Raw genomic sequence first — 25,527 nt, forward strand, 5'->3', positions numbered from 1 at the left:
CCGGCATTAGCGCAGTCGGCTTGTCGCGGGTATCTCTCCCGGGCACAGGACGGACTTGGGCAATTGACCAATCAGCGCCGTATCCGTTCCGCCATCCGTCATCCGACATCCGCATTTTCCAAACAAACAATTGCAAGCCTGTGCCTGGTGCTGCATGTGTGTGAACGTGATTGGATTTGGGGTGGAACATGACATCACGTTGATATACTTGCAGGTTTCTCATTGATCATTGATATAGCACAATATAGTTTTACGATTCCCATCTTATTCTAGGTTGGTAAACGCTTCCTCGATGTTTTGACAACCTTCATATCGTCACTTATATTCACATCACGATCGTCAGCATCATTACCGTCAAGTACCACCACCAAGCATAATCATCATGGCACCACCAATCCAAGACTGCAACTGCTGTTCCAGCTCCTCCTCCCCCTCCATGTCCTCCTCCCCAGACACCCCAATCACCCCAACAACGCCAACAATCCGCCCGGCCTCGAAGCTCTTCAGAATAGACATGCACACCCACATCATGCCCCCATCCCTCCCAGACCTCTCCTCCCTCACCCCACCATCAGACAGCACCTACCAATGGCCCTCCTTCCGCCCCGTCTCCTCCCCCGACGCCAAGCCCGGGGAGATCGACATGTTTGTCGGCCCAAACTTCTTCCGCCGCGTCCAAGCAAACTGCTACGACCCCGCCGTCCGCATCAAGGAGATGGACGCCGTAGGCGTAGACGTCCAAGTCCTCTCCACCGTCCCAGTTCTCTTCTGCTACGACGCCCCGCTAGAGCCAGCGGTTGTTCTGGCCAGGACGTTGAATGATCACATCGCGGAGATATGCCGGCGGTACCCTGAACGGTTCGCCGGGTTGGGGACTGTGCCATTGCAGGATACCACCTCGGCAGTGGAAGAGCTGAGACGGATAAAAGGAATGAAAGGGATGAAGGGGATCCAAATCGGGACTTCGATCACGGAAAACATGATGCTGGATGATGAGCGGCTGGAGGAGTTCTGGAAGGAGTGCGAGGAGTTGGATGTGCCTGTTTTTGTGCACCCTTTGGGGTATTCCCTGCCGAGGGAGAATAAGGCCCGGTGGGGGAAATACTGGGGGAGTTGGCTTGTTGGTATGCCTTCTGAGACGGCGTTGGCCATGTTGGCGGTTACGTGCTCGGGGTTGTTGGGGCGGTATCCGAGGTTGAGGGTTTGCTTTGCTCATGCGGGTGGGGCTTTCCCTGCTTTGATGGGGAGGGTGCAGAAGGGGTATGGTTGTAGGTCGGACTTGGTTGCTATGGACTCGCCGGGGGTTTCACCGAAGGATTATTTTAGGGGGAAAGGAGGTGAGGAGGAGGGAGGGATATATCTTGATTCTTTGACGCATGATCCTGATTTGTTGGCGTTTATACTTGCAAAGTTGGGGCCGAGTGGGAAGGGGAGGGTTTTACTTGGGAGTGACTACCCTTTTCCGCTAGGTGAGGTGCCCATGGCAGGAAAGATGATTGTTGAGGATGAGAGTGTAGATCAGTTCTTGAAGTGGGAAGAGAAGGCGTGGATTCTGGGGAGAAATGCCATCAGGTTTTTGAAGTTGGGGAAGGAGTTTGAGAGCAGATTCAACAGCAGGTTGCAAGAAGCTGCTGACGAGAGTTGGAATAAGTGGAACAGTACTGTATCGGGAGGGCTGCCTGTCAGGCCAAAGGAGATTGCGCACAGTGGAGGGAGAGATGGCAGACCGGTGATGATTCGTGATCAGGACTGGGAGGTGTCATCTTTTAGTAGTGAAAGTCTGTAGTTCGTATAACTAGGCGTACAGGAATCAATGCAACAATACCGATGATGGTGCTTAATAGAGTCATGTACAATAGGGGAGAAAACTCATGGGTAAATACGGCAAGATGCTATCTAAGAAGCTCAACGCTGAATGATATCCAAGAACAGAAGATGTGCCTACGTCTTCAAGACTCTTGCTTGCCGTCTTCATACCCTGCAGTCGCTGCCACCGCTCCGGTGAGCTCCACATCCCCCGGTGTACTTCTGTTGCGCTTCCTCCACATTTCCATTCCCTTCAGTCTCTCAAGCCTCTCTCGAAATGCCCTCCCCGCCTCCACCTTTTGTAAGCGAAGCTTGGTCATGATCTCCGTTTTCTCCAGCTTCTGAAGATTCTCGTTCATCGTCGCGTTCACTTCAGCTCGCTGTGTCCAAAGGTCCCATACTGCGAGAACTAGCAGTGTGGCTGGGCCAGCCACAGCCCAAAATACCCAGAAATGGGCTGTCAGCTGTAGCCTGTCCTCGTCGGATATCTTCGTGAAAGGTGCCATGACCGTCTGTGTAGAAAATCAGCAAATACCAATGAGGTAAGACAGGTAGTAGAGGGCGGGGATATCTACCGCAATAGCCGTGGCTGGCAGAAAGACCATGGTCAGAAGAGCAATGCTTTTCATTGCTGAAGAGTCCCGTCATGTCTCGCGAGCGATTTCTTGTTGCATGAGGTTATACAGCTCTTTAAAAAGACTACATAGTATTGCGCCACATTATGATGAATGACACTGTAACCATTTTTGAACGTGCCACTTGCAAATACAAATGCACATCTTGTATCATGTGTTCGTGCTGACGAAACAAACTCCAACTGCGCACAGATGCAAGCTCCAGAAACCGCCTGCTTCGGCTGCCATCATAGATCTCTGGCTCTTGCTCGACTCCAAATCGTTGACAATGATGCTGAATCTTGCTGATGGCTGCAATGATCGAACCGTGAAGGGGCTGGAACATTGTAAAAGTCCTGTTTTGCAAGTATCGATGTTGCGTAGTAAGCGTTATATGCAGCCCAGAAAAGAATTTGTCTTGTTCTTCGGTTTCATTCCCAGCATCCTGAAGAAGATCTGCCTCTTGAAGAGCCACCTTCTTATCCATGACCGCTAGAGTTTCGTTGACAAACTGAAGGTTCTTTCGTATTACATTCACTTGGCTTTTGATGTCCAGCAGAGCCCACTAGTAGATTAGCAAAGGTAGAAGTCGGATCCTTGATATAGTCCTTGCAGTGTACGACGTTAACCGGCACAGACATATGTTCTGATTCAACCCCGTCGGCGACATAGAATCCCTGTGTCAAGCGGAGAGATAGATTATAGCTAAGCGCCATGGAAATCCAGCATTTGGTGGAGGTATTCCAGTTAAGTGTCAAGCCTGCAATGATTCTTTTATCAACACTTGCACGGTCGTCAATAATACCCTCTCAGAGAATCTGCTTCTCATCTAATGCTGAGGCGTTGGTGCCAAGATCTTCAATAGTAACAGATAGAACTGTTGATCCTTTGCTCGTAAGATCCCTGACATACGATTTTGGCAGTTCCATTGTCTGCATCATCTCCATCCACTGCTCTCTTGTGAAGGGTACTGCCCAGGCTGATTCCACAGCCCAGGAGCCATAAATCAGTCGCAGGATTCCTGTGGGCGGGTTCTCAAGTTCATCCTTAGGGACGAATCGTCCTTCTGCTCTCAACCATTATCCAAAGTCCTCTGAGTCCGTGTTAAGAGTATAGTAGTCTTTGACTTTTGTTGGGAGTGACTAAGGAAAGAATCAATAATTATTGCCCTGCGCTTTAACCAATGCTTCGGATCAAACACACCTGAAAGGACACAATTTCTAGACATCCCACTTCTCTTGCATCAGCATCAGATGCGGACGTTAGCCAGTCTGTGTATGGAAGTCCAAAGAGGTCCATTTTCCAAGTTTACAACCCGAGTATGGGGTTGAACGCCGAAACTGGATGTAGTGCAATGTCAAGGTCGGTATTATCAAAGGAAAATGATCGTGAAATCCAGAGGATATGAATGCTCACGATTCACTGTCAACAACCTTCTTCCCTTTTCATCAATTTCATTTACCTAACAGTTAACAGTGTTGTCACCCAATAAACCACAAATTCTTCCTGAAAAAGCGCTGAATGATGAACCAATGTAGTTTTGCAGCTGTGCATGTGCGTGGACTCAAATGGTTGGCTAGGTGCTCAAGGGGACATGCATGGTACGTCAACCTTGAATTGATCACAGCGTTGACATTTGTTCTTCCTATAGGGACTGGTTAGAACATCACGGTTTTGATCTCAAACGTGGCGTTGCCTTCCGAACTTCGGAACCACTGGGAACCACTTCCAGACAGCCACCCCGTCTTGCTTGGCCCTGCCTGAAGCCCCGCTCTCGCCACTCCCCACCCGAAACTTGAGTTGACCTCTTATATCACCCCTCTGAGATAATCTGGGGCCACGATCATCTTTCACTAGTGAACTGAGACTTGCATACCCCAGTTATCGGAGACCACTCCCAGGTAATAATGGGGTTTATACCCCGGATACCCGGTGCCCGACCAATATCACTCAACCGTGACTGCATAGACACATCGCTTGAGGATATCACCAGAAGGGTCTGAGCCACCCAATACAATCCAGAACAATTCGCCTGGTCGCCATAATGTCCACTCAAGCAACCCTCTTCACCAATGGCCGCATTTTTCTCTCCGGAGTAAACCCCGGCACCAACGCCGGTCTCACCCGGTCCCCAACATTTGCCGACTGCATGCTCGTCCGTGGTGACAAGATTGAACATGTCGGCTCATCTTCAGATGAGGTCATCAGCACGGCTCTTGCCTCCAGATCAGTAACCACCCATGACCTCCAAGGAAAAACCGTTCTCCCTGGATTCGTTGATGGGCATCTTCATCTCATGCTCCTTGGTCAAGCTCTCAACAAGCTTGACCTGGTGAGATGCAAAAACCTCGAAGAAATCCGTTCAACCATCAGAGAATATGCTGCCGCCAACCCAGACATGCCTCGCATCTTATGCAGAGGATACATGCACATTCAACTTCCCAACGGAGCCACAGCCGCTGACCTGGACGACCTCGACGAGCTCAACCGTCCCATCCTCATCGACTCCAAAGACCTTCACTCAACCTGGTGCAACACAGCCGGCATCAAAGAACTCGGCGCAGAAAACTGGGCCGACGTCCCAGGCGGCGTCATCGAAAGGAACTCCAACGGCAAGCTCACCGGCGTCTTCTCCGAAGCAGCAAACATCACTTACGTTTGGCCCTATCTCGCCAGCGTAGCCTCCATGGAAGAGCGTACAGCCGCCATCCGCTCCGCCGTCACAGCCTACCACGAAGCAGGCTACACCGGCATGATCGACATGGCCATGGACGAAGGCGCCTGGGAGGCCATCCAAGCCCTCATCGCAACCGACGGCTCCATCCCCATCCGCTTCGCCTGCTACTGGCTCGTCAAGCCCCTCCCAACCGAAGCCGAAACCCTCGCTCAAGTCGACCGCGCCATCGAGCTCGCCTCCCAGTTCAACGCCTCCACCGCCCCCGACTGCCGCATCGTCGGCATCAAGGTAATCTGCGACGGCATCATCGACGCCTGCACCGCCGGCCTCTCCCAGCCCTACGAGCACAACTCCCACTTCGAAGTCCCCCTCTGGACCCACGCCCAGCTCGAACCAGTCGTCAAACGCGCCAACGCCGCCGGCCTCCAAATCGCCCTCCACGCCATCGGCGACGCAACCATCAAAATGGTAGTCGACATCCTCTCCGCCCACGCCAACCCCGACAACCGCCCCCGAGTAGAGCACATCGAGCTCGCCAGCGCAGAAGACGCCGCCCGCCTGGGCCAAAACCGCATCACAGCCTCCATCCAGCCTGTCCACGCCGACCCAGCCATCCTCAAAGCCTGGCCCAAACTCCTCGGCCAGCACCGCTGCGGTAGAGCCTTTGCCTACCGCGAATTCGCCGACCACGGCGCGCCCCTCGCTCTGGGAAGCGACGCCCCTACCGCACCTCACGCCCCGCTTGGAAACGTCTACGTGGCCACCACCCGCAAATCATACCGCGAGCCGGAGCTCGAAACAGCCGTCAACCCTCATTTTGCCCTCGGACTGTGCGAGTCTGTCGCCGCGGCTACGGAAGGGGCAGCCTACAGTTGCTTTGACGACCACAGAATAGGCTCGTTGAAGAAGGGTCACAAAGCTGACTTTGTCGTCGTGGACATGGAGTGGGAAAATGAGAAGCTGATGCAGTCCAAGATTACAGAGACGTGGTACGACGGGAATAAGGTGTTTTCGGCTTGAGATCCGAGGTAATGTATGATGGAGTAAGCAAAAAAAAAAAAAAAAAAAAAAAAAAAAAAAAAGACGGCTCGGTTGGGGTTCCGAAGAGTGAGAAACTTTATCTTCGGATGACCAGCAGACTTACCGAGAAAATGGAAGGCTGGGTGGGCCGTGGGCGACAGTATATCATGCAGGTTGAGGGGTGGCAGGAAACCTGGTAACGTGGTCGGGATGGATTCTTGAATTCGAAAAAAAACAAAAACAAAATGGCTTGGATATCATATCATACATTTTCTCCCAAATCACTCGTAGGCATAATACTGCCGTGGCCAAATATTCATCGCCGTCTTCTGCCCACTCTCCAGCGGTAGACCGGCGTGTTTCGTGCGCGTGTCCCCCGTGCCGTTGGGATGTAGATTGATCCAGAACAAAGAATTACCAGCAACAGGTCGGAATGCCAGTCCTCCATCTTCATGTTCCCTCCACAGTGGTTTCTGTTGCTCCCCACCCCCGCTTTCCCTTTGAGTGATTCCAGGTTGCTCCCCCTTGGGGCCGGGTGCGACTATGCTCTTTGCAAAAGGAAAGTATGTTTCACCGCCTGTGCAGTCGTCCTCCAGAATGGCAAAGAAGCTCGCAAGCCTGTTCCATGTATTCCAGCTCCCATCGTCTGCCCAGAGCGGACTGGCGAACCAGTCATGGTGCAGGGTGAATTGCTGTCCGGTTGTGTATCGAACCAGCTGAGGTTGACCCATCTCATCCCAGCCATCGCGGAACATGTTACCCAAGAAGTTGCGAGCTCGCTTGAGGACGCATTGTACTGTCGGGTTGTCTTCTGGTAGTCCAGCAGAGCTCGACGTCCGTTCCTTTGTGTTTTGTTGGCGGCCTCCCTTGGTGACTTTTGATGGAGCAAATTCGGGCTCGCCAGCTTGGAGGAGCTGGGTAATCTCAGTCGGGGTAATGAGGTTGTGTATGTAGATAATCAACGGGTCAAGAGAGACCAGCTCAGTGCGGTAGGAGTGGGAGGTATCGCAGGAGAAGGGCGCCTTGGTGCTGACGGGCTCACTACCCGTGTTATTCTTCAAGAATGGAAGACTCAGAGGGACTTTGGCAACAGGAAGATCAGTGATGAAGGATGTGATTTGTGGTGGAGCGATCCTAGTGAAGTATGGTATCCCTAATCCGAGCAGAGCTGCTCCAGCAGAGATACCCGCCACCTTGGCCACGTTTGTAGTCATGTCGAGTCGCGCAAACTGGCATCAGAGAGCAAGACAAAACGTGCCCCAGAGCCTGATGAACGTCGCACCTACAAGCTGATATAGCACCTCCAACACAAAGAGTGGCCCAGCCCATCCTTTCTCCATCCTGCTCATACCAGTCCCTCCTGGAGCATCCTCCTCCGCCACCAAGCATCCATATATTCAAACCCGCTGCCGCCAAGTACCGATTCTGTCACCTCCCCTCCCAAAATCGACCATTGCATAACCTTGCGCAAAAAATGCCAGGCCAAGAAGACTTCAAGGAGGGTGTCTTGACAAGCTCACTGGCCGGGGAAAGCAGAGCCAAGCCGTCGCAGCTGTTGTCCGATCTGTTTCTAAATGGTGGGTGGCATGGCGGCTTTTGTCCCGACAAATGGTGTTTACGATCGGGTAATTTTCCGGCATCCAGTCTCAGCGGTGGGAGGTTACCCCGACATAACGCCCTCAGGAACCCGGTCTGGGTAGCAGTTCTGTCCGGTTATTTCGGTAGGACTTGACCACAGAGGTGATTATGGTCACCGTGATGTTACTCCACCAATCCGCATGACACCAGGGCGTTCTTGGCTCGGAACCAGCAGACCCCATCAGTCGAGTCGGCGTTGAAAGTCGGTAACGAGGTATGGTCGATATGTTGGATGCGGGGTGTGGCTTGTTGGTATGTTTTGTGACTGTCGAAGGCTTTGTAGGTGGTTGTCGTCTCGTCCCGGAAAGCACTATACGATCAAGAAAGAATGACAGAAGCTCTGAGGCCAAGTTAATCGATCCAATCACTGGACAGCATTGCGATAGCAGCCGACCAAGATGTTGAAGGTGTTGTCAAGCTTTGTTGCCTGTTGATATGACCAGAACGACTGTACAATGCTCCAGGGGTCACAAACGTTAATTTTCGTGACTTTCCAGGGCTTTAACCAGGGTGATAGCAAGGGGCAGAGAGCCACTTACGAAAGTGTCACACTAGGTCACTCTTTTAGTATTTTCTATGGGAGTGTACTTGGCCTTGCATTTACACTGCCTTTGACGCTTAGGCCAATATTTTCTGTTAAGTGAAGACACCTGGCCTTGGCCTGGCCTCGGCTACCCTCACAAAATACTGGCCATTTTCTCGGCCTTCCAGCCTGGTTTCTTGGGAGTGGTCTCCCTGGTGCCCCCCTTGTTGAGTGGCATTGGCAAGTACCAGACTAGCGTTTATCATCCTGGAGGGTTGTATGTGACGAGGTTCAAATTGGACACCGAAGACTTACTGGCTGCAGTCGAACGGTCCAGACATCTGGGCCCTTTCCATGCCTCTGGCGGTTGCTGCCTCTGTAAAGAGACGTCGTTCCAGTATAAAGCTGTATCTTGTTAACAGAATGGACTGAGTCATCGAGGGAAACAGCGAGCCATAGTACATTGAGTGATCTTTCAAAGTCAGTTTGTCTGCATTAAGTGTTATTACAAAGGAGAGTTATTCATGCCCTTTTACTTCCTCGCTGCCGACATCATAGCCCCCATGTTCCCAGCAATCGTCCCGCCATCCACGAGAATATCCGTCCCCGTAACATACGACGCCTCGCTCCCAGCCAAAAAGGCAACCACGCTCGCAATTTCGTCCGCCGTCCCTCCCCTCTGCAGCGGCGTCCCAGAGATAATCTGCTTGATCGTCTCCCCATGCGGCGACTCCAACTCCTGTCTCACCATCGCCGTCAGAATAACTCCCGGGCTGACACTGTTGATCCTAGCACCCTTCTCTGCCCAAGCCCTTGCCGCCGCCTGAACCCTCAGATAATTCGCAGCCTTTGATAGCGAATACGCCATGGACGGGTCATTCTTCTCCACCAATTCCTTCAACTCTGGCCTATCCAGGATTGTATCCCTCCCGCTCGTGGCAAAATGCGCTGCCAGATCTGGTGATGGCTGTGCGCCGAAGCGAGCCATGCTCGCGATGCAAATCATGCTGCCTCCCGGGGCCACGACCTCTCGGAAAGCGTCGATGACGTTGACTGTGCCGAGTAAATCGACCTTGAAGATGCGGTCTGCGGGTGCCATGGCTGGGGATAGACCGGCTGTGTGAACGATGGTTTCGAGTCTTCCTGCTTGCGCAGCGGCAGAGGCAAACTTCTGAACAGAGGCATAGTCCGAGACATCGATGAGCTGCGTTTGGACTTCGTGTCCATCGTTTCTCAGCGATGTGGCCGCGCTGTCGAGGTTGGCTTGGGAGAAGTCTGAGAGGAAGAGAGTTGTGCGGGCTGAAGAGAGGGCAAGACGGCGAGCAGAAGCAAGACCCATGCCACCGGATCCTATGATTGCTACTACTCTACGAGGGAAAGCCATAATGGGCAGTACCAGGGGAAATAGTGTGTGTGTAAGTCGAATTCAGGGGGTGTTGGGGGTTAGGGTTGTATGTTTGTAGGGTGTTAACTGAGTATTTCAGCCCTATCTGTTGGTTTCTGGTCAATTATGGGGGTAAGTGGGGTTGAAAAAAGATTATCCTGTACTTGGGCTTCTTCTCAAAGATATAGTTGAGGGGCACAACAAGGCTGTTCCGACTTCAATTCGCTGACTGTACTGTCAGCTGATTCTCGCCGGACCCGAAGTTCTGGACTGTATCCTCTCCCGAATTTCCACGGCTCATCAGCAAATTCGGGTCGGCTTGACCGTCGAGACTGCTGGTCTTCAGTCCGAGAGTCCGTGGCCACAGCCCACACTGTTCGCAGGCCACGGAGACAGCAAGCCAATGCCGTTCCGGGCCTAGTAGGACGGAGGAATCACCCCGCTGTCCACCCACTTTCAGTGCCGAATCCGACGTGGCCGCACGCTCAAGAAGCCGCTATGTGGGGCTTGGGATTGAAGGGTATCCGCTTATCAGGAGATTTTTGAGACCTCACGGCTCCACTTTGGACATCACCGGATCTGCTGTCTTGATGAGAAAGGCAAGGTCCGAATGTAAGTGGTCAGGGACTTGGGAGAGATATGGTCGGCGACCAACGGGACTTTTTACCACCACGCTCCTCATGACATGGAAACCTGACGAGTCTTCGTGGTCTTCGTGTTCAGACACTGTCAGCTTCGTGTCCTGACGACCTGCAAGACCTGTGATAAGTGGCCTGTTAAAAGGGGCAATGAGGAGGCTGGAAGCAACACACTTTCAGGAGGTGGTCTATCACATTTACGCGACCCGCGTGCATGCAAATCGAAGCACGAACGAGAAGATTCATGTTGTGCTGTTCGCCAGCATTTTTTCATTACAGGGGTGAATGTCCTGAAGATGACGTCAGGAACTATGTGAGCACTCACGTGGGTGACGAAATAACTTGTGCAAATACTTTCAACCTTACTCACTATTCAGCCATCAAACACCACCAAAAAGGATATTTTCCTCAAAGAAAGTTTCAAAGCATCTTGATACAGGCTTATGACTGTCTGAGATTTTCTTTGGAATTTTTAATCCAAAGTGTGGTGGTGAAAACGGTACATGGAGTAGAGGGTCGATATCATTTGTACAAGTTATTTCGTCACCCACGTGGCACTCAGCGCAAGAGCGGATGAAGTTCTATCCCGAGCTCTGATGCCGGGGAGACGGGGGCTCTTCCCCAGAAAATCTAGGGTCCAGACCAGATCAGCGTGCCATTCTGCACTTCTGACAAGCATTCATGGAAGCGGATGGCACACAACGGGTTATTTGATGATCGGTTACGGCGGTGAGGGACTCTCTCGTAAAGAGTGCCATCTCCTGTCGATAGATGTTGTGTCCTCACTTTTGGCTGTCATTATCCAGGTGGTTTTGGCATTCAGATTAAATATTCCACCAGACAGTGACACCAGGATTTGCGTATGACGATATCAACTGCAAAGTCCCAGCTTTATCAACTACTTGAAACCGTCGGTTGGCAGTCGTGGAACTCTTATCGTTGGCACTCTACCCCGCATCATAGCCAGGAGGGTGATGACGAGGCGGGGTAGTGAGGCCTGTAACGTAGTGGATGACAGGAAACAAACAAGACGATAATATGATGAACAGGCGATACTACTACCAGGTAAACTTCTCATTGGCCTTTGATGCTCTCTCAAGAGGCACAACAGAGAAGCTTTGTTTGAGAACCACACGACTCGTGCCAGAAGCTCGGGTGCTCCGGTGAAAAGGCGGAGGGGAGCGCCGAGACTGCAAAGAAGCCCAGAAAAGCTGAAAAAGCATGGGCCACATGCCAGATCATACAGTGGGTAGCTTCGTCATGCTGAAACCGGGAATTTACAGGCTGGGAAATGCATTGTTGAGCGGATTTTGGCTCGAATTATCGTCTTTCCCTTCTCCAGCCCTATATAGAAAATTCTTCGACACTTTGTTCCCTTTATGAAGCTTGGGATCTTGGTTTTCCTTGTCCACCCGCCCGTGGCGCCATTGATGACGCCCTTGCTTGTTTCTGGTGACAGTGACGAGGGGACCCTGTCCAGGGCCCGCGCTAATATCCGGGCGCAAGGCAGATGACGCGCGACACTACGTCATAGCCAAGCTACCTCCCCCACCTCCGACAAAATGCAGCCATGCGAGATTGAGAACCTGCTGCGGCATTCTGCCAGGTGACTGGAGTAATTTGACTGGGCTTTCCCATCATCTGGGAGCAACGTGTTCGCCTGTTCTACTCTGCTAGTGTAGCGATTTTGACAGCTGTGGGCTTTTGTCTCTGATCGCAGCAGCTGGTTTGCTTGGAAGCATTTCCTGCCGTCCTGCCATCCATCCCCCAACTGGTGCTGTACACCTGACAAATCGAACTTTTTCTGCGGCGGACTCTGCCCAGGCAAGCGCGTATCGCTCGCTCTATGATGAAAATGATGATGAAAGCGGGTGCCTGAGAGAAGAAAGACATTAAGAAAGAGACGGCCCCCATCGATTGGTCGACTTCCACCCCGGTTACATCCCTCAGAAGCCGCAGCCCATCCATTTCTTGGTTCAGTCTCCGTTGCAGCCACAGTGACCTCAGACCCTCCCACTCCCCCCTCCTACCGATTGCATATCTCCTCGACGATCCCGCCGTCTTGTTCCAGACAAACGTCGTCTGGTCTTCATCGTCATTTTTTTTTGAGGGAAACATATCCCCCACCGCACCGCGAGCTCCACTACCCCAAACCTTCCCGTCCTCAACCTTCAATCTTCCCATCATCACCGCTGCTGCTTCTACACTACATCCCATCGAGAGGAAGATAGATATCAACGAGAAACCGTGAAAACTGCAAGAGTCGACATTTGGCTGTGGATACCGCCAACTTCCTACCTTAGCGCCTTGAAAGAATAACCTTTTGAGTTTTTCGGCAGGAAAGCCAAGACAGGGTGCTATTGCTGCCCCTCACTGACCGCCAAAAGCACATCTCCACCCGAGATCGAGTCGAGGACGATCACCACCAGAACAAAGTAAACAGAGGAAGAACAGCGAACACTCGCGATCATGTCGACAATACAGCAACTCAAAAACTTCATCCGTCATGGTATGTAGCTTGTCCCCTCTCCGCTGGGCTGTTTTGTGCGCCGCCAGCACCGGGAAGCAGGTGCTGCAGATCACAGCGTGCGACTGCTACTCAGTGGCTTCGTCCCAAATAACGGAACTCAAAACTGATGTCACCGTCACTGTCACAGGCAAACAAGCTCGAGCCGCCAATGCTGACGACTCTGCACGCACAAAACATGAGCACTCTCCTCCCCATTCCCAAGCCCATGCGAAGCAGCACAATATGGCGCCAGCAGTTTCGGAGCCTGTGTACGGAGCGGGTGCCCCACGACAAAACCATGTCGATGCCTATTCGACTGCCGGAGATGCCCAAAACAGAGTGGCCCAGGCCGGCCATGTAGCCGCGCACCATGTCGAACCAGCCCAGGGTGTCAGCAGCAAGACAAAGAAGAGGGTACCTGACGAAAACATCGCCAAGTTGGTCGCCGAAGAGAATGCCGACAAGAATAAGCTTCCGAGGTATCAAGGTCTCGAGCGCTGGCAACTTGTCGAAAAGATGGGAGACGGCGCCTTCAGTAACGTATACCGCGCCCGCGACCTGCAAGGCCAACACGGAGAGGTGGCCATCAAGGTCGTTCGCAAGTTCGAGATGAACAACATGCAGGTACGTGATATAGCCTGATTCCAGCCTCTTCTTCGTTCCTACCCACGCTTCCCTCTCCTCCTCTCCTATCCTCTCCCTTCATTTCCTTTCCTTTTGTTTTTTCTTTTCCTCCAAGTCCCCCTTACCAACATGCGGGACCCGTTTTAGAGCAACAAGCATCTCCATCCGGATTTCAAGCCAAAGGCTCCCAAAGCAGCAGAGGTGCGAGAAATTTCTTTTCCTTTGTCCCAAGCGCTGTGTTTGTATTTGGACTTCCTGTTGCAAGCGCATATGCTCAGTCTCTGTGTTCTCAGTGAACTAACCGCCTGCTTAGCGGGCAAACATTCTCAAAGAAGTTCAGATTATGAAGCAACTCGACCACCCCAATATTGTCAAGTTGATCGACTTTTCCGAGTCCCAGCACTATTACTTTATTATTCTGGAGCTGGCTCCAGGTGGCGAGCTGTTCCATCAGATCGTTCGCCTGACCTACTTCAGCGAGGAGCTCTCCCGTCATGTTATCGTCCAAGTGGCCAAGGCGCTTGAGCACCTCCACGAAGAAAAGGGAATCGTTCATCGGTAGGTAGTCTCATGAACTCCTCGTGGCTTGGCAGTCGTTGTTTGCTAACAATCTACCAGTGATATCAAGCCTGAAAATATTCTTTTCAGCCCAATCCCGATGGTGCCCTCGAAGCACCCGAAGCCCAAGCAACCGGGCGACGAGGACAAGGTAGACGAGGGAGAGTTCATCAAAGGGGTGGGTGCTGGAGGTATTGGCCAGATCAAAATCGCAGACTTTGGCCTCTCCAAGATTGTTTGGGATAACCAGACCATGACGCCATGCGGTACTGTTGGTTATACCGCTCCCGAAATCGTCAAGGATGAGCGGTACTCAAAGTCAGTTGATATGTGGGCGCTTGGCTGTGTGCTTTACACCATGTTGTGCGGTTTCCCGCCATTCTACGACGAGAGTATCGAGGTGCTCACCGAGAAGGTTGCCAAGGGGCAATACACTTTCCTCTCCCCTTGGTGGGATGACATTAGCAAGTCGGCCCAGGATTTGATCTCACATCTTCTCTGCGTCGATCCCGAGCAGCGATACACCATCAAGGAGTTCTTGGCTCATCCCTGGATTCGCGAGTCTGGTCCTACACCACGTGACGAGAAGAAGTCGGCCATGTCGTCAGACGGTGTTTTGAGGGCGTTCGATGCCACCAAGCTTGTGGACGGCGACAAGCGCTACGACTTCCGCTCGCCTGCTGCGGTCAATCTGCGTGAGGTGTTTGATGTTGGATACGCAGTCCACAGACAGGAAGAAGAGGGCAAAAGAAGGAAGCAAATTGGAGGAAAGGCTGGCGTTGATCGCCTTGCCGAGCTGGATGAAGATGCTGAGATGGAGGAGGCACCTGCAGGCTCGACTCAGCAAATCGAGCAAAGCATGCGCAACACTCAGATTAAGGATCACGAGCAGCGCGGGCGCGATCGATCTCGGAAACCCCATCCTCCGCCTGCCGCGGCTGAGCAGAAGGGTTATGGTCAGCATTCGGCTACTGTCGCCGCCGCCGCAAGACAGCAAGTTCGCGAACGTCAACGACAGAAGGGTGTTTTCGAGTTGAACCTTGATGGAGCTACATTATTGGGACGTCGCGGTGCAAAGCCTGCGACTCGGGTGGCGTAGAGAGCTCCGGAGCACGAGGATGTCCGCGGGGAGGATAGGTTGCAGACAGGCGACGGCAGCGTCAGCCCTTCTGTGCGGCCAGAGGAACTTCCAACACCAATGTTGGAGGTGCCACCAGAGGTTGAGTTCTCTGCTAATGACCTCAAGGCCTTGGCAGAGACTGTCAGCATCAATGTGAGGGATGGCAGCGAAGGCAATTCGAGGGAGTAACATGGGTTATGGAGTTATGCGTCGGTGGGACTGGAAGTGGTGCATTTCTGGGAAAGCGTGTGACGGGTAGACACTCTAGGAGGACATGGGCTTCAAGTACAGCCCGGGTGCTCTCTTCTCTGCATCAATTTCTTCTTTTTTTCAGGCAGTGCATTGCGGTTTCGGTGTAGTGTAAAGGTACCCTATATGAGAGATATCATGGGCGGTGTTAGCGGCAATCGTTCTTAGTTTACTGTCAATACTTCAAAACTCACTGGATCATTTTGTTGTGACACATGATGAGCTCTCCGTTCAATGACCACCACATGGCTTCTTGGAGTTCCGAGTGTGGTACCCCAGATCTCTTGTCTCGGACAGTCCTCAATATCGATCAAAGGGGGTTTTACCCGAAACCATGTCTCATTTGGATCCATGGCAGTAGAACAATGGGTGGATGCAGGGATTCACATGTTAATGGAACACCATTCCGTTCCTGTGCCCTCTCGTCTTCCATTTGGGAGAATTTCATGCTCTAAATACCTTGGTCCATTCCACGAAAGTGAAACGAAATTGTCACTACTGCCTCTCAACAACCCTGAAATTCCTACTGTGAAACGTTGACAGGCGACAATCGACTGGCGATTCCAGTCAGAACTCCTTCGTGGATGTGCATTTGTAGAGGTTCTTTCATGTATATATCTTCTTGGGGATCTTCTCCTGTCGAGAACTGTCTAACCAGATCCCCACCGTTTCTTTACTCGTCTCCAGCTTACACCTACTTCCTGATCACTCACCGTTGCCATGGCTGACTTAACTAACACCTTCCCAGCCTTCTCCCTCGCCGGGGTTGCCAATGCAAATGGCTACTGCAGTCTCGCTCTGGCAGAGGCGGTACTAGGATGCGGGACCCTTGATATAGATCTGGGGGGCAGCTCGTTCAGGGCTGATATTCTGCCTGACAGAATCATCATCTCTGCTACTGAACCGCTCGAGGAGGATGCTTTTCGTGCAGAGGGTAGCTCCACCACCGAGACTACCGAGACGACAAGCAGTGCGACAGGCGTTTCTTCTTTGGTATACCGATTCGCACGACCAGCTGGTCCGGGTGGGCTGTTGTGGGCGCTTGACCTGCAGCAGGCCTCTATGTCGACGATTCGATCGACTGTGACATCTACCCGGACGAGCACGAGGACTTCGAAGTCGACTTCTACTTCTACCTCGACTAGGACTTCGACCAGGCCGACGACTTCGACTTTGACGGTTAGGGCTACTTCGACATCTACTGCCAGGTCTACATCTATTTCTGCCGCTAGGTCCGCCGCAATTAGATCTACTTCAACATCAATCTCGAGGTCCACTTCCACCTCGACATCACGATCTACCTTGACACCAAGGCCATCCACCACGTCAACGTCTATTCCAACTGTCAGGTCAGCGTCTACTTCGACCGTGAGGCCAACCACAACCATCAGATCAACTTCGACCCCCACAAGAACCTCGACCAGGACCTCCACGTCCACCTCGACATCCACCTTAACTCGGAGATTCCCCTTTCTGACAATCGGCAGAAGTGCCGCTTCGTCAACCGTTGCACCCACAGCCATCACCGGCCCCAATTTCCCTGGCGCCCCTCGCTTCCCTCCAGGAAGAACACTCCATACCTCGTCCTCCTCCTCTTCTCCTGCAACCGTTCCCGTAACACCGCCCGTCTCCCCAACACGACTCCCCGCTCAAGATCTCCTATCCCTCCACGGGGTCCTCAACACCATCCTCGGCCGACGCTCCTACCGCGCCAAGGGACAAGACAAGGACGAACCCGAGCTCTACACCCCCAAAGGCAGCAGCAACCTCCCCGGCCCCATCTCTCCTGCCACTCAGGCCGAGGGCGACCAGCCCGATCTGGCCAACAATGCCACCGAACTCATCTCCTCGTCTTTGCCCCCGGCCTGGCGTGTCCAAGCTCCTCGACATCAACATCGACTTGTCGCGCATCAACATCGATCTTGACGTTTATCTCGGCATTCTTGGCGGTTCGGCTTCTTCGTCTGGTGGTGGTGGTGGTCTTGTCTCTGGTTTGCTTGATGGGATTCTCGGTCGGCGGGAACTGAAGGCAAAGGCTGAGGAGAAGGCTGGGGAGGCGAGGGAAAGGGCTGAGGAGCTCAGGGACCGTCTCAGGGCTGATGCTCGGGAGAAAAAAAGGAGCGGGTGTTGGAGAAGACGTATGAGGCTAGGTGTGGTGCTGTTCTTGCTGTTCCCACTGCTGTCTCGTCAGCTGCCTCCTTCGGCAACAAGCACCGGGGCTGCTCCTCCTCCTCGTCCTGCCAAGGGTAATAACCGGCTGAGTCGGCCTGAGGTGCCAGCGGGGGAGGTCACTGAGACGGCTGTTACTGTTGAGGAGGTCAGTGAGGAGGTTGTGGCGGAGGAGTGTATTCTGACGTGTGAGCGGGCGTCGGTGAAGGCGAGTGTCGAGGCTGGGGAAGTGAGGGGGTGTCTTGGGGTTACGGTGACGAGGAGGGCGAGGGTGGATAATTGTGTGTATTTTGTTGGTGGGGTGGAGGTGGTGGATTTGGAGGTTGTGTTGTTGATTGAGGAGGAGGTTCAGGGTGGTAAGTTGGGTGAGGAGGTGGACGAGGACGAGGACGAGGACGAGGATCTGAGGAGCGATTCTTTTGTTCCTGTTGGGAGGGTTAGGAGGGAGTAGGATTTCTTTATGATGAGGTGGGCGATGTGAAGATATCTCTGTTTTGGGTCGATTTTTCCTATGTTGAAGTAATTGAAGGAGGCTTTGTTTTGGGAGTCTTTGGGTTTGGAAATGCAAAGGGTAATGGATAGGTTGAATAACGATATCATTAGCATCTTTGTCGTTGAGACCTGTGGAGCCATGTTGCAGTTGCCCCTGTCGAGCATGGAACCGAAGAAATCAGGGTCCAGGGATCTGACTATTTGGGCATGGATCACCACAATCTGCAACTACAACAAGGCAAACGACATAATTTTGGGCAGATCAAGGAAAATTCCATGTTTTCTGCTTGGAATCTCGTGTTTGGAGGCAACATATACCTAAGAGATTGCCAACAGTCTTTGCACTTCTTGTTGCCCTTACATCGAATTGAACGTTGGTCCTAAGAGATATATTCAATCCGGATACCTTTTAGGCTAGCAACGGCGCTGTTGGACTTGGCTGCATGCATGCTAGAGCCAACGGTCTGGGTGACGACATAATTGCCAGCGGCCACGGGAGTCAGGCATGGCTTTATGAGTTATTCAGTCCATACCAGGCTAATGACATCTGGTTTGACTCTCTTCAGCTTCAGGTCTGTCTACATGGCATCTGCAAGGTACCAACTCAATCATTATCTTGAGGAGTCGTTCCTTCTCAGATATTCAACCTCGGCTCCACAGCCTCCCGAGACACCGTTCCAGTCCCCCAGTTTGGGAAGGACAGAGTTTCCGCTACTTCTCTTAGCCTCCTGCGGAACGAAGCTTAATACAAGGGATCAGACACACGCCAGAAAAAAAAAGGAAAGATCCAACACCAACCACCACGACGCTCACACCACGGGAAAACAAACTTGATCTATTCCCAGCTCAGCAAATCCCTTGCCTTTCGTCCGAGAGCCTGCTCCGCCGTTTCATCATTCATCAACTCATCGCCCCGAGCCGGTCTCCTATTCATCACACCATAAACACTTTCGGCGAACAACCATAAAAATGAAGCCACAAACCCTCCTCTCAACCCTCCTTTTCACAACCACAGCCACATCCACGACCCTCACCCTGAATGAAAACGGCAACTTTCCCGAAATCTGCACACAAACCTGCCGGAAAGCGCTCCACCTCGCCAACGCGGTACAGGGCTGGGGGAGAAGACTGTGCGCGCCAGGGTCTGACTTTATGAGCTACAAATTCGAGTGCTGGGTTTGTATCGCCATCAGCGGTGGGGGGACCACGAGGGGGACCGAGTTTGAGGATGTGGGGAGGATGTGTGTGGAATATATGCCGTGAGGGTGGATTTGCTTGCTGTTGTGGGGAAAGAGGAATAATGAAATGGTGGCTTGGGATTGATTGGGCTTGGGAGAGGGGGGGTAATTAATGATGGATGGGGTGGGACGGAACACAACTTTGCTGGAACCAAGGATGGGTGGGGGTTGGATTGCTAATATCAGAGTGAATGGGGTGGAATAACTTGGTCGTTTGTCACACATTACAGGAGGATATGTTATTAGACATGATCGAATTGAAAGGGTTGTAGTGGCAAGAGAGGCACACGGATAGCATGGCTCATATACACTGACAATGATGAGGGGGCGTTTGTGATAGCTGAGCGAAACCTAGAGAACAGGAGCAAGATTAAGTGCGCATATGATCCAGATACAAGGTTTACATGGCATCAGACATCTTAGCGTTGAATGGGTGGCGGTAGAGCCGAAGAAATAATCCATTATAGGCCGTTAAAGATGAGACAACCTTTACTGAGCCCCCTGCTTATCTGACGAAGGCACAACCTCCCCCACCTCCCCCTTATATAGATTTCTACTCTACTCCGAAGGGCAGTTTTTAAGGGTTGAAAAATATTTAATATACCTTAAAAGACTGTTGAAAGACCTTGAATGATAATTCAAAAGCCTTTAGAGAAGCTAAGAGGCCTTAAAAGATTACTTGAAGGCACAGCCATGCATCCAAAAAGAACAAAAGGACGTGTATTAACTGGTGAAAGTACAACTGTCGCTAAAACTAAAATTCGCTATGTACCTAATCCATCCGAGTACACCTGCTGGCCTCCCTTCAAAGTCTACCGCCCGTCAAGCCACACACAACTCTCAGAGAACCGCAGTATACGACGCTGGATTTCGCTGCCACCACAGCTGAGGGGCTTGGTGATTGCAGTGAGGTGGGGCAATTTCGCTACGGAAAAGAAAGGCTCTTTGGACGTTGAATGATATGTTGGTGATGTGGCTTACAGTATGGTTCAGAAAGGGTTCCATGCTCTCCGACTTCGGGAAGGGCTGGCAATTATTCAACAAAGGCTGGCCGCAATTCAATAAAAGCTGACCGCACTGGAAAGGACAGTTTTCCCACGCTCTGTGGCCGTGTACATGGTAGTGGTCTCGATAGAAGTGTGACCTCAACTCTTCCTTCTCTTCATAGATAGTGCCGAATGGACAGGTTACCAACGGGCAAAACAAATACCCAAGTTTGTCTGTGACACCCTCGCACGCTTCCCAGTGTTGAATTGGCCATTTGGGCGCTTTCCTGGCACAACAAAAAGACTCTCGACATGCGGAGGGAGAGGCATGTAGCCAACCGAATCTTGATCACGTTTCTGCATACGGGATTGTTTGACGCGATCAAGGCGTATATTTGTCTGTATAGATATACCGCGGTGGCGTCGAGGCCTATTCGATTCCATATAGTTGGTGGGAATATGTAGTAGTCGAAACGGCGAAGCTTGTCGGTTTCCTTGTGCAAGGACTGGAGTTGCCCCCTCAAGTTCCTTTCGCCACTGCCAAACTTTGTCATCTGTGCGGGTCGAATATCCTGACGTAGACAGTGATGAATCAGAGCTTATTCCAAGGGGGTCACGATTGGACATACTCTCTAGCGCTCTTTCTATGCACAAAAGGCGGTATAATATAGCATGACGGATATCATTGTAACTTGCCGGTCTGGCGTCCAAGGAATCAGGCAAGCTTGCCGTGACTACCTCCTGGTCTACCCATTGCTGCAATCGTTTTCTCCATCTCGGTTCCTAGTCCTGGTCGAATGGCCGGTTGATAGCTGGAGGCAAAGCCTCAAGAGCACTTTTGAGTATCAACGGGTCGTTGCCATAGGGGGGCATGATTAAATGATTAATATAACTTATGGCTGAGGGAGAGTCGCGGTGGATTTTTAGTTCAAAGTAAACATCCGATGCTGGGTTGACCTGATTTGACCTGAGCTGAGGGAAATTGACGAGAACGTTGGAGAATCGTGGATTCCATTCAAATTCTGTTATCTGTCGCTTGTGCCGTCCTTCCCTCCCTAAGGTACTTGCGCTTTCCGTTTCCCAAATCCAAACAGCAGGCAAAGACCGGCCAAAGCAGAACAGTGAATGACAAATGGGAGCAGCAAAACCCGAGGGTTAGGGCTGAATCCATTCCGGAGGTTGCATCCCTAAATCCGAAAGCCGAACTCAAGCACTACATTGACCCGTCTGTAACCTGTTGACTCGGAAAGCAGCAAGCCAGGAGGCCCCTCTCCCCATTCTCATCCCGCCGCCATGTCAGCATCTTACATCTCACCCCCTCCTAGATCATCCCATTTACGCGTTCACATCCCGGAGTTACCACACACTATTCTCCATCAACAAAAGTTCCAATAAAAACACTGCCACGGCATAAATAATCCACTGTCCACAGCACACTCACAACCCAACGATTTAACCCCTTCTAGCTACCTACCCAAACCCTCCCCCTTTCCCCCAACCATGTCCCTCACAGGCAAAGTCCTCCTCATAACAGGCGGAACGAAAGGCATTGGCCGCGCCACCGTCCACCGCGCAGCCTCCCTCGGCGCCTCCATCGTCTTCTCCTACCTCTCCCCAACAAGCAGCACTACCGCCTCCGAAATCGTCACCCAATCCGGCGGTCCCTCCCGCCTCCTCGCCATCCAAGCAGACGCCTCCAAATTAGACCATATTGACAAGCTTGTCCACGCTGCCGTGGACAGGTTTGGCAAAATCGACATCGTCGTCCCCAACGGTACACATTGGCCCCTTTCCCTGACGAAGCTTCGCGCTGACGGGCTTTTTATTAGCTGGAATAATGGGCATGGTCGACCTCGCCCACGCAACAGAAGACTCCTACGACGCTCACTTCAACCTCAACGTCAAGGGCGCGCTTTTCCTGGTGCAAAAGGCTCTGCCTTACTTCCCACCTGAGGGCGGGAGGGTCATCTTCATCTCGACCGGTCTCAACACGGCGAGTGGGGTAAGTCCGGGCTATCTGATCTATGTCGCGACAAAAGGGGCCATCGACCAAATGACCCGGGCTCTGTCAAAGGATTTGGCCAAGAGGAATATTACCGTCAATGCTGTTGCACCTGGACCAACAGGGACGGACTTGTTTTTTGAGGGCAAGTCGGAGCAGATTGTCAATTTTTTGAAGAATCAGAGTCCCTTTGGACGTTTGGGAGAGCCTCAAGAAATCGCCGATGTGATTTTATGGCTGGCATCAGAAGAAAGCAAGTGGGTGTCGGGACAGATCATCAGGGTGAATGGTGCCAACATGGTGTAAGTCAAGAACATCAGTGGTGTATTGATGGGTGTGGTAAATGATCTCAGATGTTGCTCTTCCCACCCTTGAGTCAACTAATACGTGAATCGGAATCCCACCTGGCAATATGTTAGCACCGGCTATGCTATTCAAAACACTTGATACACGTACCGTTTGCTCCAAAACCTTTCCTGTCCTCCTCAGTGAGCGGTTGGCGAGGTAGAAATAGATAGTGAGAAGACCAACGAGCGTTATCATCAGCAAATGGGATCTACATGTCGTTAGCAATAATTGTACCAAAAAAGGATTGCCAACTTACCCTATAGATATCCAAACTGCGGTGGCGTAGTGTGGCGCCTCATAATTTTGGACAATGAAGCTACCAGCAATACCACCGGCCCCATTGAACATTGTACATGCCGCAGCAGTAAATACACGCTTCCATTGTCTGCTGCTATGTTAGCACAAAGGCCCACATCATTTGCCGGCCGATAGACATACCCAACAACATTGTTAGCTTGATATGCAGTAAGCGCAGCCCAGTTGGCGACGTAGGCCCCCGTGGCCAAAAAGACGCCAAAGTAGCGAGCCCCTGAATTACCTGCAAACCCAAGCACAGCAAAGCCAGTGATGAGACAAGTGGCGTTGAATGTGATGACCGGTCCTCGTACCCGAAACCTGTCTGCGTACCAAGACGAGAGCAGCACAGGCACAATGGCGTAATAATACGGTGGTGCCGAAAGAATGATGGCCGCGTCAGACGAGTACCCAAGCCCGTTCTGGAGGATGATGGGTACAAAGTATGCCAGGGCAGTTGACACGATATTCTGCATGAAGAACAAGCAGGCAAATGCCCAGATCTTCAGGTCTTTGGCGTGCTTGAGAACCTCAACGATGGAGAACTTCTGAGGAATGACATCGCCGCGGTCCTTTTCGATTCTGCTGGCGACGATGTCGGCTTCTTCGCGTGTCAGGAAGCGGAAGCTCTTGTCGGAATTCTCAGGGAAATCAACCATCCTGGGTAGCAAAGTCAGTGTTTGTCGACCAAAATGAAAACAACAAAACAGAACAAAACATACCACCAATAGGTCACAATCCCAATAACACAGGTGCACACCCCCTTTGACCATCAGTCAGCAGCAAATTCAAAGCATTGAAGCCAAACACCAAGGCCATAAAACCTCAAAGCAACCCGCAAATCAAAAGGGGGCCAAGAGTAAACAAAGCCCACCCACCTGCACAACAAACATCCACCTCCACCCTTCCAACCCCCTACGCCCATCCAACCGATTCAACCCATAATTCACCAAACTCCCCGTCGCCAACACCACCACCTCCCCGCTCTGCATAAAAGCAAACCTCAACTGCTGCTCCCCCCTTGGATACCACGTGCTAATCAAGTACGCCAACCCCGGAAAGATCCCCGCCATCGCCGCCCCCAATAAAATCCTCAGCGCAATCATCTGCTGCCACGTCCTCACAAACCCCGTGCACAACGTGATCAACCCAAAGAAAAAAGTGATAACGGAAAACCATATCCTCGGGCCGAGGAGGCGCACCGCGATGGTGGAGGGGAGTTGGAAGATGATGGACGAGATGGTGAAGATGAAGATGGAGATGGAGAAGCGGTTGCCGACGTCGAGGCCGAGGTCGGTGAGCATCGAGGTTACGGCTGCCGAGGAGAGGACGCCCGAGTCGAGGAGGTTGAGGGAGCAGAGGAGGCCGGCGATGGTGCAGAGGCGGAGGTCGACTTTGCGGCGGATGCGCTTGTAGCTTTCATTGTCGTTTTGGGGGTTGCTGGGGTCAGGTGGGTTGTGGGTGGTGTTGAGGGTGGCATCGCCGAGGTTTAGGGAGACGTTGCTGGCTTCACCGGTGGTGGTCTTTTTGTCCGTCTTGTTGTGGTGACGGTTGGGGGGCGGTGTGGGGGCCCCTGTTGTTCCGGGCGCGTCGAGTGCGCCGGTCGAGGATGCCATGGTGCTATGTCGAAAGTGTCGAGATGACTGTGCAGAGTTGGTGTTTTGGATTGGCGAGTCATCAAATCTGACAGATTTCCTGTGCCCGATGTGTAAAACTCCCAGTTGGAAAGTGCTTGTATGAAAATATGCAGGGACGGCGGCAGGGTGGGGCTGTCGGTTGCGACATCGCACGGCGTCGGGGACAGGGCGGGAGCTTTTCGATCGGCAAATAGCGGCGGATCTTTTCCAATGTCTTACTTTTGACGTGATACCATCGGGCTTTTATTGAAACAACAGCATCGGAGGTATCTGTGGGAGGTTGGAATGCACATCGCAGAGTCTTGGATCTGGGGGCAAATCCTCGGTAGTGCTTACCTTACTTCAAAAGGCTGCTATTTTGACGAGGTGAAGATGTCGGTTTATGATCATGCCTTGTATGGGAGGAGGCCGGTCAGCGTGGATCAGTTGACATCAGATATAAGGTCTTGAAGGTAACTGAGCATATTCATTGAGAAATGCTGCTCAAGAGTGAATTCATGATGTCTCGGTTCATATGTACGTTCATATATATCGCTACATAAGGCAAGGAGGTATCTTATACAAATAATGCCCACGAGCTGATATGCCTTAAATAATCCAACAAATGACGACAGAAACAAGATAACCTCCTTTCACCCACAATACACACCGATTCTTCAGTGTCCTAACCCAGCCATGACACGAAGGTAAGAAATATGAGGAGTGTTTGTCGTATCAAGACCACTATGATGCTCGGAAGTAATGGTGTCGGAGTGGTTCGCCCACAGTCACAAGCTGCGGTGTGTTCACGGAGATTCTGCCGGTCGCCATGAACTGATCCGCGTATATCGTCCACTTGATTGTTGTCCCTGGGGTGGGCACTTTGGCCACTAGCATGGCGAGTTTTGCGCTTCTTGGACGGTGAGACGATCACACTACCAGACTCACTGTGATTGTACGCAACTGAGGCAACCGATCCCTCGTTGTCATTAGCCATCGCTGACATGTTTGCGAATTGTGCT

General features: G+C 52.0%; 12 protein-coding genes across 12 annotated transcripts; 7 read left to right on the forward strand and 5 right to left on the reverse strand.

The window, feature by feature from the left end:
* Positions 1-382: 382 nt before the first annotated feature.
* QC763_105430 (uncharacterized protein) lies at positions 383-1,786 on the forward strand (the record flags this gene model as incomplete). Its single annotated transcript, XM_062907111.1, has 1 exon — positions 383-1,786. The coding sequence occupies one exon, from the start codon at positions 383-385 to the stop codon at positions 1,784-1,786; it is 1,404 nt and encodes a 467-aa protein (XP_062770026.1).
* A 2,678-nt stretch (positions 1,787-4,464) lies between these two features.
* QC763_105440 (uncharacterized protein) lies at positions 4,465-6,117 on the forward strand (the record flags this gene model as incomplete). Its single annotated transcript, XM_062907112.1, has 1 exon — positions 4,465-6,117. The coding sequence occupies one exon, from the start codon at positions 4,465-4,467 to the stop codon at positions 6,115-6,117; it is 1,653 nt and encodes a 550-aa protein (XP_062770027.1).
* A 281-nt stretch (positions 6,118-6,398) lies between these two features.
* Positions 6,399-7,331, reverse strand: QC763_105450 (uncharacterized protein; the record flags this gene model as incomplete). The annotated part of the gene is made up of 1 exon (XM_062907113.1): positions 6,399-7,331. One exon carries the CDS (start codon positions 7,329-7,331, stop codon positions 6,399-6,401), a length of 933 nt encoding a protein of 310 aa, XP_062770028.1.
* A 1,479-nt stretch (positions 7,332-8,810) lies between these two features.
* On the reverse strand, positions 8,811-9,662 carry QC763_105460 (uncharacterized protein; the record flags this gene model as incomplete). Its single annotated transcript, XM_062907114.1, has 1 exon — positions 8,811-9,662. One exon carries the CDS (start codon positions 9,660-9,662, stop codon positions 8,811-8,813), a length of 852 nt encoding a protein of 283 aa, XP_062770029.1.
* Positions 9,663-10,391: 729 nt separating this feature from the next.
* On the reverse strand, positions 10,392-10,546 carry QC763_105463 (uncharacterized protein; the record flags this gene model as incomplete). The annotated part of the gene is made up of 2 exons (XM_062907115.1): positions 10,392-10,412; positions 10,475-10,546. 2 exons carry the CDS (start codon positions 10,544-10,546, stop codon positions 10,392-10,394), a joined length of 93 nt encoding a protein of 30 aa, XP_062770030.1.
* A 616-nt stretch (positions 10,547-11,162) lies between these two features.
* On the forward strand, positions 11,163-11,467 carry QC763_105465 (uncharacterized protein; the record flags this gene model as incomplete). The annotated part of the gene is made up of 2 exons (XM_062907116.1): positions 11,163-11,224; positions 11,350-11,467. 2 exons carry the CDS (start codon positions 11,163-11,165, stop codon positions 11,465-11,467), a joined length of 180 nt encoding a protein of 59 aa, XP_062770031.1.
* Positions 11,468-11,913: 446 nt separating this feature from the next.
* Positions 11,914-15,090, forward strand: srk1 (MAPK-activated protein kinase Srk1; the record flags this gene model as incomplete). The annotated part of the gene is made up of 5 exons (XM_062907117.1): positions 11,914-12,809; positions 12,958-13,344; positions 13,581-13,634; positions 13,766-13,991; positions 14,052-15,090. Exons 1-5 carry the CDS (start codon positions 12,770-12,772, stop codon positions 15,088-15,090), a joined length of 1,746 nt encoding a protein of 581 aa, XP_062770032.1. The 5' UTR covers positions 11,914-12,769.
* An 854-nt stretch (positions 15,091-15,944) lies between these two features.
* Positions 15,945-17,980, forward strand: QC763_105480 (uncharacterized protein; the record flags this gene model as incomplete). The annotated part of the gene is given in 4 exon segments (XM_062907118.1): positions 15,945-15,960; positions 16,109-16,568; positions 16,752-17,232; positions 17,240-17,980. Coding segments are annotated over 4 exon segments (1,698 nt in total).
* Positions 17,981-18,990: 1,010 nt separating this feature from the next.
* QC763_105485 (uncharacterized protein) lies at positions 18,991-19,284 on the forward strand (the record flags this gene model as incomplete). The annotated part of the gene is made up of 1 exon (XM_062907119.1): positions 18,991-19,284. The coding sequence occupies one exon, from the start codon at positions 18,991-18,993 to the stop codon at positions 19,282-19,284; it is 294 nt and encodes a 97-aa protein (XP_062770034.1).
* An 815-nt stretch (positions 19,285-20,099) lies between these two features.
* QC763_105488 (uncharacterized protein) lies at positions 20,100-20,931 on the reverse strand (the record flags this gene model as incomplete). Its single annotated transcript, XM_062907120.1, is given in 3 exon segments — positions 20,100-20,489; positions 20,497-20,817; positions 20,923-20,931. Coding segments are annotated over 3 exon segments (720 nt in total).
* Positions 20,932-21,288: 357 nt separating this feature from the next.
* QC763_0006640 (uncharacterized protein) lies at positions 21,289-22,652 on the forward strand. Its single transcript, XM_062905133.1, has 2 exons — positions 21,289-22,019; positions 22,075-22,652. Exons 1-2 carry the CDS (start codon positions 21,746-21,748, stop codon positions 22,551-22,553), a joined length of 753 nt encoding a protein of 250 aa, XP_062770036.1. The 5' UTR covers positions 21,289-21,745; the 3' UTR covers positions 22,554-22,652.
* QC763_0006650 (uncharacterized protein) lies at positions 22,628-24,869 on the reverse strand (the record flags this gene model as incomplete). The annotated part of the gene is made up of 6 exons (XM_062905134.1): positions 23,768-24,869; positions 23,612-23,652; positions 23,034-23,549; positions 22,852-22,980; positions 22,704-22,803; positions 22,628-22,651 (listed from the first exon to the last, which is right to left on the reverse strand). The coding sequence occupies exons 1-6, from the start codon at positions 24,503-24,505 to the stop codon at positions 22,628-22,630; spliced, it is 1,548 nt and encodes a 515-aa protein (XP_062770037.1). The 5' UTR covers positions 24,506-24,869.
* Between the last annotated feature and the right edge of the window lie 658 nt (positions 24,870-25,527).

The sequence above is a fragment of the Podospora pseudopauciseta genome, chromosome 1 (genome assembly GCF_035222475.1).
Source record: "Podospora pseudopauciseta strain CBS 411.78 chromosome 1, whole genome shotgun sequence".
NCBI lineage: Eukaryota > Fungi > Ascomycota > Sordariomycetes > Sordariales > Podosporaceae > Podospora > Podospora pseudopauciseta.